The sequence below is a fragment of the Homarus americanus genome, unplaced genomic scaffold (genome assembly GCF_018991925.1).
Source record: "Homarus americanus isolate GMGI-L3 unplaced genomic scaffold, GMGI_Hamer_2.0 scaffold56009, whole genome shotgun sequence".
Taxonomy (NCBI): domain Eukaryota; kingdom Metazoa; phylum Arthropoda; class Malacostraca; order Decapoda; family Nephropidae; genus Homarus; species Homarus americanus.
The window spans coordinates 4,520,963-4,533,018 of record NW_024739542.1 but is presented as its reverse complement, the minus strand read 5'-3'; the positions used below and the strand labels follow the sequence as shown (position 1 = coordinate 4,533,018).

The window sequence follows — 12,056 nt, the reverse complement described above, 5'->3', positions numbered from 1 at the left end:
CCTTGAAGAAAACCTATTAATCTCAGATCAGTGTTGCATACCTGGTGTTAGTTATCCTCTTGTAAACATGGATCTTATCATGGCGGCCGAGGAATCATCATCCACTTCTAGAAAAACTGGTAAAACGAACCAACCAAACCTAACGTAACTTAACCAGTGAAGTGTGTGTTATGTTGGTTAGTATGTTCTTCCCACATCCATGAGATAAATATCAGTTTTTCACATGAAGGTTTGAGTTCCCGTGTGAATGTTATTAAGAGATAGACATTCTACTGACCCCACAATCTTATGCAGTTCCTACCCGAATATTATCAAGACATTCACACTATCTCATCCTAACCGAGTGAATGTAAAGTATAAACTACACATTATCCTCACCGTAACGGCATCTAAGTTCATATCCTTGACGAGAAATATTTAGCTTTTCAGTGGAACAAGCTGTTATCAAATGAATGTTTACAGAACTCGCGTTTTATACAAATAATTAGAATGTTGAAAAGGTGACGGAACTTATCTATAGAATGTTTAACTTTACATATACTGAATGTTACTATCGCTTTAAATTCTTGCTGTGTGAATGATGAATTTCGATTTACCCGTAGGACCTGCAATTCCTTGAGGACAATGCCTAGACCCTCAAACCAGAGTCCTCAATGGGTTAATGTTAAAGTCGTACGCGTATTATTGTTTGAATGTTAGTCTACTGAGTGTTCGAATGTGAGAGAGAAATCGGTGGAAAGTACATAGAAAGAAAATAGTGAAAAGAAAGCTGAAGGAAAGTAGTGGGCGATAAATGAGTTAAACAGAAGACCGTAGACTGATAAAACGATTGGAATCTGTCATTTATTAAGCGTCTCTCTTAACAGTAGTTTCTGAAACGATGTAACCTAGAATTTAGATTAAAAATAACTTAAAGAATAAATTGTATGAAATGGCTTAAAAAACCGGTCTTGAACATAATTTCAATCAATGCTGAAAAAAAAGGCCATTTTAGGAAGTTGGAAAACATGAATAGTGGAAACAGCATGAAGCTTTGTTGACATCGTTTTAAAAGATTGAGACCAGATGCCATAAATTTCTAGCCCACATTGTAGTTATGCAAATCACGATTGAGCTTGAAAATGTCGCTTAGAGATCGCCAATATATATCGCCAAACTACCTCCACGATATTATGAAAACTTCACCAAAATATGACCAAAGTTTTGCCGAAATATTGTATAAATGTTCTTGTTGTTCATTCGAGTCCCGCCAGCCGGCCTAGAGTGGATTATTATTATTATTGTTATTATTATTATCATTATTATTATTATTATTGGTAACTGTAGTCGTATATTATAAGTATTATAGTTTTTATTATCATTCTTGCTACCATCATCATCATCATCGCTTCAGACTCTCATTTGACAGTCAACTATAATCCCCTCAACATGGCCTTTGTGTTGCCGGTATCAGCACACAATATAATGAAGTGTACAGCACTACATCCTACCTACAGTGTCCCTTCCTGAATTTGTGTCAGTGAGATTGTGTGTGCTTCTGCGTGTGAGTGTAAGAGTATCTGTGTGTGTGTGTGTGTGTGTGTGTGTGTGTGTGTCCATTTGAATTTCAGTGTTACAATTTGTGTATTCACACACACACGCAGTATAGTGAAGAACATCCTATGGTCCTTCATGATAGTTTGTATCGTAAAACGTGTAACAGCACCAGCTCAAGCGAACGGCCGCCCGCCTTCGCTGGCACTGCCCCTGTCGTAAACGGCTTGTCAAATATTTTATTTTTTTTTATTATTATTTATTGGGCACTCCCCTACATCCTTGTGTAAGGTGAAGCGCAGAAGCGTTTACAGCGCCCAACAGGGAAGCATGCTAAGTTCATGCTTGCCTTTATGTCTCATGAGTCAAGGGCGTAGAAGCCTAAAGAGTCATTGGTTTATGTCATCAAGTTATTGGAAGCTCCAACAACTTGTCCCTGAATACAAATTCACAACTTTCGATTTACAACAGGTACCTACTTTACTGCTAGGTGAACAGGGACTAATGGGGGCTAGGAAGTATGTCCAAACAACTTCCACCGGCCCGGGAATCGAACCCGTGACATCTCGCTTGCGAAGGCAAGTGCGGTACCACTCTACCACCAGCACCCCCCGGCTTGTCAAATGAACTCCCAAATGGTCGCTGGGTTAAATAATGCTTAACCAGATCTTTGAGAACAATTGTATAAAATTTCATCCTTAAGGGTTTTAAACCATCATCTTGAAAGAATTAAACACCCTCAAAGGTTTAAACCATCGTCCTCAACGGTTGAAACCATCGTCATCAAGGAGTTAAACCATCGTCCTTACAGGGTTAAACCATCTTCCTCAAAGGTTTAAACCATCGTTCTCAATTGTTTAAACCATCGTCCTTAAAGAGTTTAAAGCATCGTCCTCAAGGGGTTAGATCATCTTCCTCGATGAGTTAAACTATCGTTGTTAAATAGTTTAAACCATCGTCCTTAAAGGGTTTAAACCATCGTCCTCAAATGTTTAAACCATCGACCTCAAATGTTTAAACCATTATTCTTAAAGGGTTTAAGCCATCGTCCTCAAATGTTTAAACCATCGACCTCAAATGTTTAAACCATCGTCCTTAAAGGGTTAAATAATTGTCCTCAAGGGGTTAAACCATCGACCTCAAATGTTTAAACCATCGTCCTTAAAGGGTTTAAACCATCGTCCTCAAATGTTTAAACCATCGACCTCAAATGTTTAAACCATTGTTCTTAAAGGGTTTAAGCCATCGTCCTCAAATGTTTAAACCATCGTCCTCAAATGTTTAAACCATCGTCCTTAAAGGGTTAAATAATTGTCCTCGAGGGGTTAAATCATCGTCCTCAAAGGTTTGAACCATCGTCCTCAAATGTTAAACCATCGACCTCAAATGTTTAAACCATCGTCCTTAAAGGGTTAAACCATCGGTGAGCTAGTTTTGTCCTTCGAATAACCTACAGATAACACCACATGTATGAATTGTTTTGTAAATAGAGTAGTGTACGAGTGGAACAAGTTACCATCATCATTAACTCGAATACGCTGGGTAGCTTCAAACAGAGGTTGGGTGGATATGTGAGCGATAGGGGTTGGGTGTATATGGGACTGCCCAGTATGGACCAATAGACCCACTGCAGTTTCCTCCATTCTTATGTTCTTATTGTTCTTATTAACTTGGTTCTCCGCCTGTCTGTCTGTCTGTCTGTCTGTCTGTATGATCTGTCAGTGTCTCTACCTGTTTGTCTGTCCGTGTGTTTACCTGCTTGTCTGTCTTTGAATGTAACTATATGTCTGTTTCGTGAATGTGTCTGTCTGTCTGTTTGTGCGCGTGGGTATCTGTTCTTGTGTGTCCGTTTTCCTGTCCTTGTGGGTTTGTCTGTTCTTATCTCTGTCTGTCTGTCTGTCTGTCTATCTATCTGTCTGTCTGTCTGTCTATCTGTCTGCCTGTTCTCAATTTCCCATTATCTCTTTTTACTCCCAAACTACAATTGTAGCGGATAATGTTGTGCTCTGAATTTGTGTAATAAAAGTTTTGCATTATCTTCCACTTAATTCGAGTGAGGTGACGGAAGAAGATTCATCGATTACGAAAACAAAATCTAATCAAGAGTGTTTTCTTCCAATATTGTTAAGAGATACATATACGGCGTCTCATGAAGGTCTTTTAAAACGCAGAACATACCAGACCAAATTTAATCTATCTAACCCTAACATAATATAATAATCGTAGACTATTTCTTATAGTTAATTCATCGTTCGTAGGTTACAGTAAATAGTATGTCGATTTTTCGTGACATACAGGACACCTATTGACCGAATGCCCCTATGGCACGAGAAGGAAACTGTTCAATCCTTCAAATATTATGACAAGGATTATTATTTCAATGTCTAAATTTCCTGGTAAGCCGTCTGTCCATTTGAAGACTGTCTTTAGTACCTCATGACAACAACTGTCTAGAACCTTTTAACTCATGACAACACCTGTTTAGAACCTTTTAACTCATGACAACACCTGTTTAGAACCTTTTAACTCTTGACAACACCTGTTTAGAACCTTTTAACTCTTGACAACACCTGTCTAGAACCTTTTAACTCATGACAACACCTGTTTAGAACCTTTTAACTCATGACAACACCTGTTTAGAACCTTTTAACTCTTGACAACACCTGTCTGGAACCTTTTAACTCTTGACAACACCTGTCTAGAACCTTTTAACTCATGACAACACCTGTAGAATTTATCAATGAAGCCCCACAACACTCAGGTACTCACCGTCTCCGCGATCTGCTGGGGTGCGTCCTGGAGCGACCCTAAGGGTTCTAGGGCCGTGTTGGGCAGGACGGGCCTCACCACCTCTAGATACTGGGGTCGTGGTGCCTGCTGGGGAACGCGTGCGGCTGCGGACGCCACCAGCAGGAGGGGCAGCAGGAGGGGCAGCAGGAGGGGAAGACTGGTGGCGGTCGTTGTCGCTGTCCCACTGGTTCCTACCCTGACGAACATGATGGCTCACGGAGAACTGTGGCAGTCTACGGGGCGTCACGCCGTATTGTAGTAGAGGACGGCAGCTAGGCCACGCCCACACGCCACCCAACAAGCCACGCCCCCGTCGCCGAAGCTCCCGCCCCTGCACGTCTTGCGCAACAGGTGGTGAGCGTGGCCAGTCTGGCACACGCAGGGTATGGGTCGGTGTGGGCGACCTCTAGCCTGGCGAATGTATGTCGCAGCCTGTGTTCTAGTAATAGTGCCTCTCTCCTAACCTTAAATTTTCACTTATATATTAATTTATTAGATCAAATAAATATTAACGCCTATTGTACACAAATAGACAAACTATTCACTTTCCAAAAAGCATTTATACATTATCATCTTCTCTTTAAATACATAAACCCCTGAAATGACACCTTAAAGACAGCTTATCAACGTCACCTTTACTTATTTATCTCTGAGAACAACATTAAGATAAGACTGGCCATCACAAGTCCGTGTGAGGCAGAGTGAACACTTGATGTGAACATTACTCCCCGCTGGTATCGAACCCCTTAACCTAGAATCCGAGGCAAGATTTCCAAAATCATTTAACCCGCCGTGTCGACTAATTATGTACTAAGTGTAATTTTGAAATATTTTTTTTATAGTTGTTTACTTACGTTGTTTTTTCATTAAATATAATTCAAACATCTCCTTTTTTCAGCTACGAGACACAGGGCAAACTTAAGACACTTTCTTTCACGATAAAAAGAAAAAACTTCAAAAGGTCGCTGAAAAAATAGAAGAAAGACTCAGTTAGTCTGAAGCTAAAAGAATTCTCCCCCTTTGGTCAGACGGTCTCTGGTCTGCGAGGAACACAAAGACCCACCTGACTCACATGCCTGAAGCACCGCAGGTGACTCTCTCTCTCTCTAAAGCTTAGTCTAACAAAACAAACGCTACCACAGCCTTCAGAAGCAAGCTCGAAACAGCCCTTTAAGTACATTACACTGCGTTAAGTTGGGTTATTCCCAGATATTGTTTTACTGATCCGTTATGTTTCCCTGAGACAAAAATAAATATTTAGCGTGAATTAACTACAAACTTTAGCTGTTTTCTGCGTACCAACAAAAAGGTATCAAGTGTTTGTGTTCACATTAAGAGGATAACACCAGATAACACCTGTTTAAACTCTTTGTTAGTGAAAGGTTAAAACTTATTGTCAATGGGTACAGTCAAATGATAATCCTTTAAGTGTTAAACCTTCAAGCTCAGAACACTAAGCCACTGTCACCAAAGAGTTAAACCATTGTTCTCAAAGGGCAAAACCATCTTCATCAAAGTGTTAAATGATAGTACTCAAGGGTTAAATCATAATCCATTTAGGTTAAACCATTGTCATCAAAGGGTTATATCATAGTCCTGACATGATAGATAGATAGATAGATAGATAGATAGATAGATAGATATGATAAACTGTCGACCCCGACTAACTCCTTTAGCCAAAATATTAAAGAAAATAAAATCGTCCCGATAACATCCAACCCAATAGTTGTAAATTTCTTCCTCATACAATTTATACATACAGTAAGTATACACCATACTCGCCCCTGGAGCCAGCCGTGTTAGCTAGTGCTTTATAAGTCGACAATAAAAGACGCCTTGTACACCCAGGGGGGAATATCCGGGGAAGTTTTGGAGTATTTTATCCCGTGTTTACCGTCGATAGTCTTCTGTTTCTGAAGAATCAGCTGACACAAGACATGGCGATGTTCTTTTGTCTTTTGTTATTGTAATCAAAATAACACTTAGATAAGAAGAAAAAATAAATTAATGAATAAGTCAAAACATATGTAATAATTGAGGAAAAAATAAGGGAATTTATGTAAACGAGAATAAAATACCGAGGTATTTTCTATTCCCTAGGGAAACTTGGTATTTGTGCTGGTCAGAGCCGAGTATTATAGCAAGTCGATTCTGTTTTTGAATTTTGTTTCTCACTTGTGTTAAGTCAGCCTCAAATTCTCTCGCCTTTCCTCACTTGTCTGGTGGATGTTTTTCGCTCGAGATGTGTTTTGTTTTTCTTTTCGTAAGTGCAGGTTAGGTGATTGATTCTTGCTAACTCTTGTTTATCTTGTGTTTGGAATGACGTTGACAGATTTTAGTATCTTGATGTTGATGGGTTAATAATGTTTATGTCTTTGATGTGGTGATAGTGTTTTAATGTTTTAATTTGGGCACTTCATTCATCTCAGTGTAGTACTTGTATAGTTAGAGGTTTAAAGTGTAAATATATAAGTAATTTTTTTTTAAGGTTTTAGCTCAAGTCGTCCTGGATAAAACAAAAGTGATCACGTAAAGACTAGACACCTAGGTTCATTGTATGTATAAGAAGGTAAATTTAATAGTAGCGGTGTTAATATAGGTAATATGTTAACTTCTAAAACGTGTGTTAAGTTTTTTTTAACGCATTGAGTTAATTTTTACACACTGCCTTCTGTTATGTAGGTGATATGTAAGTTTGTGAAGCTGGTATGTTAACTTTCGTGATTATCTCTCTTGTTAATTTGTACAACCTGACAGGTTACGCTTATATTTATGAGTGATATATTAACTGATATATTTCAAAGCCAGGACTCGAACTAACCACATCTTTTTTAGCGAACAAAAATATGATTTAACGTCAAACTAAAAAATATTGAGAACAAATCTGAGAAAAGAAGAAAAATAATCCCACGAATCGATCATCTCATTCAAATTAAATTAAACAAGGGTTTAATTGGTGATTGAACTAAATGTTATCATCATACTCGCTTCAGAGTAACGTGTATGAGTAAAAAGGTTACTTTGTGTACATAAGTTTACTAGTGCTCATTATCTCTTCTTATACATCGTATCGTTGAGTCACTAAGATAAAATATTGTTGTTATCTCTCAGAAACTTGGGTGAACATTAATTTTCTTTGACTATTTACAACTCGTCTTAAGGGATAGTTCTTACCATATCACGTCCTTTTAGTTTCACCCGTGTATAGCTTCATTCGTTCCTCTCACAAAATAATTATGTTTAATTTGTTGATCTGTTTGTTTTTCTGTATAAAATTTACACCCAATACACCGTTTCTAGCTATTATGGATGATAAGGATAACCCGTTATTCAAGCGTTCTTGTTATAACTATAAGCTATACCTCTCGATCTCTTTATTTCACTCTTTCTTTCATTTAGTGTCGAACTCAGGCACCGAATATAGTCAATTTAATCAAGATACCTCCATGACCTGTACAAGTAATTTCTCCAGGGACATACGTCAGAGCTTTCTCGTATTTTTTTCCCCATTTTACCTCTGATCAACGACGTTGTTTTCTTATTTTCTGGGACAATTTCACCCAGGTTCATCATCTTAACTTCAGCGACTTGTTTAGTGTCAGGGTATTAACTTCAGCGACTTGTTTAGTGTCAGGGTATTAACTTCAGCGACTTGTTTAGTGTCAGGGTATTAACTTCAGCGACTTGTTTAGTGTCAGGGTGTTAACTTCAGCGACTTGTTTAGTGTCAGGGTATTAACTTCAGCGACTTGTTTAGTGTCAGGGTGTTAACTTCAGCGACTTGTTTAGTGTCAGGGTATTAACCTCAGCGAGTTTCCAAATCATATTTACAGCGTCAGCTAACCCTATGAACGCCTTTTCTGACTGATCTACTGAGAGATTTACTTTCCCGACAGCTCACACGTCACTGCCGCCAAGCGTATGATCACCTCCCCGTGTTAATGAAGCTAGGAGCAATTTTTGGTCACTCTTGTAAAATAAGTTAATAATTAGTATCACCTGAATATTAGATTAAGACTTTAGTTGTTGAGACACAGGCATACATAGAAATAACAAAACTTCATAACATTACCAGGTTTAATAAGTTTTACGAGATAGCTGAAATGGGCTTTGACTTGTGGCTCGACGATAGAAGAGATGGCGACCAAGCGAGCCTGGAATGAGCCACTCAGGGGAAGGAAATCAAGTGGAGAACAAAAGTTAATGTTGAGTGACCTGGTTGGGAGAGACATGCGAAATATTGGGATGAGGGTAGAGTAGGCTGAAGACAGGGACGTGGAGAAGACAATCATATTCAAGAATGGGTTAAAGGAAGAAGATGAGGGAGATAGCATATGAAACATCGAAATTCGTTACTGAAATATTAAAAAAAGTCGTTCACTAGGTAACAGCTAACAAGATAGAAAGCTTGTCAACGTCTAAACTGTCTTTAAAAAAAAAGATAATCAATCGTTATCAAGTAATTACGGACCACTAAGTCTTACTTCGTTATTGGCAAACTTGTGGAAAAAAATCCCCCATAACAAACTTGTGAAACCTTTATAAGATCACCATCTTATTAGACACTCACACAAGGTCTTGCTGGAAGAACTTTAATAATTTCTTTCACGTTATCTTCAATACGTACAACAGGACGAAAGCAGTAAACTCTCGCATTTACTGTAGACTCCCCAAACGGTTCTTCGCGAGAGACAAACAACAACTCATGCATAGACGTCTGTATGCATGAGTGGATGCCAACAAAAAATAAATGCTCACAGATACTCACAGCTGATCTTTTGGAAGGGGCTCAATAGCCTCTTCTCTACTCAGACGGTGGCTGTGTGTGGCGGATATTTGTGCCCTATAATTGTATACTTGTTGTTGATTTTTCCAGTATTTATCTAATTTTGCTTCAAACTTTTCCACCGTCTCCACATTCACTACCCACTCAGGTAACCCATTCCAGTTGTTGACAACCCTACTCGTGAACGAGTGTCTTCTGAGATTTAGCCTCGCTCTTGTTTTGTAGATCTTCTTTGAGTTCCCCCGGGTAGTGTCAGCCTCCCTCATCTGGAACATTCCTGCTGTACATGCCTGGTCATATATGCCACACACTATCTTGTATGTTTCCACTTGGTCCCCACGAGATCTTCTGTACGCCAGTGTCGGTAACTGTAATTTCCTTAGTCTTTCCTCATAAGATAAATCCTTGATCTGTGGTACTAGTTTGGTAGCCCTCCTCTGTACATTCTCTACTGCTTCACTATCCTTAATGAGATATGGGCACCAATTTTGATAAGCATACTCAAGGTGTGGCCTAACCAGAGCAGTGTACAGAGCCTTGAATATAGGTGCATCCAGATGAACAAAAGTTCTTCTAATAATGCCCACTATTTTATTAGCCTTGTTGATTTTCTCAGCTAGATGGTCAGAAAACGTCAGCTTATCATCGATGACTACCCCTATATCCTTCTCTACAGTGGTCTTCTTGATCGTGGTGTACATATGATATCCATGATCAGCAACTTTCGTTCTTCTTATCCTCATGTATTTACTTTTTTCTGGGTGAAAGTTCAGCATCCACTTCTCAGCCCAACCCCTGATCCCATCCAGGTCCTCCTGCAGCATATCACAATCCTCATCTCGTTTTATTTTCCTAAAAATCTTTGTGTCATCCGCATATAGATATACTTCACTGTCGTGTTTAATTGCCTCAGGCAGGTCATTGATAAAAAGGACAAACAGCAGGTGGCCGAGGACAGAACCCTGAGGGACCCCACTAGTGACCTCTCTCCAGTCAGATACTTCTCCATATACCACAACCCTCTGTTTTCTCTTAGTTAAAAAATTCCTTACCCAATCAAGATATTTTCCATCAATGCGATAACTAGATACTTTTTCTAATAGTCTTTTGTGGGGTATTCTATCAAAAGCCTTCATGAAGTCACAATACACTATGTCCACAGCCTGACTGTCATCGATAATTTCCGTCCACCTGTCTAGTACCCTAATGCCTAATCAACTGTAGGACTGTTGACCTGCGGGAAATGAAGCCAAACTGTTTATTACTAAACAATCCATATTTTTTCATATGGGATATTGAATCGGCTGCTTGTCCAATTAACCAGTCCGTTCACACATATTTATATTTGGGTTTTAAGTAACGAAACCCAAACGGTAGTTCCTTTGTTTTATTATAAAAGGTTGTATATATAATTCCTGAGTGTATATCAACCGTAAGTCTCACTGTCTAGGAGTGAATGAGAAGGGGACGGCGTTTATGTATAATAAACGTTAGGTCACGTCCTTACGATATGAGTTGAGGTGAGCTACTGAAGCTTAGGGCATCTCAGTGCGTGCTTACATAAATGCTGAGCTATGGGTCTCGCCCTCTTGGGTGAGTTGCCCGCTCACGTGGCCGTCTCATGTCTTACTCATAGACAGTGGAAAGTTACAGGGTGGTGAATCTGAATATAATATCAGATATATTGACCCATTTATATAATACGTTCTGTTGATGAGACAGGGGCCTATTACATCGCTCGGTCACCTACCAGCTCGAGCTCCGTGAGGCCTAAATAACTCACAGAGTACAGTACATACCTAGACAACCCTAACCATGTTATAAACAGTATGTAGACACTAAGCTGGGGATATTACTGTAGGGGTATTCTCTACTACAGGGGACCTAGACTTTTGTGTCGTACGGGTTAGTATATTATGAACAATGTTGAATTTGGATGATACTGCCCTGTAATAACAGAACAGGAACATAATTGCCAGAATTAACAGAATAGAGGGAATAGTAAGACTTGGTAGTGCAAATTCCCGTGACAGGTAAAATGGCAAGTTATTATTCAAATCAGCAAAATGTGTCTCGTTCAAGAAAGCTAAAACTTTTAATTTCTCTGATACTATTTGAATATCCTTGATAGTGAAATTCATTATAGGAAGTGGAATTAAAGCAGACTTGAGTTTTCGATTTAACGCAAAATGCTGATGAGTAGGCAAGGTCCGTAATGTACTACAAGTGATTTCACAGTAATCAGGAGCCTTGTAATGCCCTTTCACAACTAGCTGCTTAACACCATTTTGGCATTTTTAAATTACAGTAGTGAGATTTGGAAAGAACAAATACTGTACATTGTGAAGGTGAGCGTGGAACACAGTCTTTAGACTAACTGGCCTATAACTGCAGTGCGCTAACGCTGTGCGTACATTTGGTTGTATGACTGCCAATTCACATATTCCCTCTGCAGCAGGAATAAATGCAAACATGTAGGCTGGACATACGTGTAGGTGTAGATAAGACGACTTACACCGTGACAGTACCTCAGAATCCTCTATTGATAACAATGAATATTCTTCATCTACTAAGAAAAGTTCTTTAGGCCTATCTAGGGTATACAGTGTGTCGTTCACAAACCAGGGGAAGGGTTCTAAATGCCATGCATTAAACTCATGTTGCCCTCGCATAGGAATGTGGATCAGAATTGCATTGTGCGTGAGGGTTGACTCCAACAGTGGGTAATAATATTGAACCTCATTGTCATTGAAAATCGGAGTTAAATGATACTGCAACTTGGCTATTTTTAAAGCTTCAAGAAGCGTCTGCACAGGCACAAGCTTCGCGTCCACACGTCCTATCCCGGCATCTACAATGCTGTCTATTAGTTCATTTTTAGAGGTTACAATTTTATGAACTGAAATTTCAGCAGCATGCAAATATTCTGTGAAGTAAAGGAGCCATTC

General features: G+C 39.2%; 1 protein-coding gene across 1 annotated transcript in view; it reads right to left on the bottom strand.

Moving 5' to 3' along the window:
- LOC121874894 overlaps positions 1-4,565 on the bottom strand; it is a 32,035-nt gene extending 27,470 nt beyond the window's left edge. Inside the window, exon 1 of the mRNA XM_042379219.1 lies at positions 4,303-4,565. Within this exon, the coding sequence (XP_042235153.1) occupies positions 4,303-4,530 (228 nt within the window). The 5' untranslated portion in view covers positions 4,531-4,565. The remainder of the gene's footprint in view (positions 1-4,302) is intronic.
- Between the last annotated feature and the right edge of the window lie 7,491 nt (positions 4,566-12,056).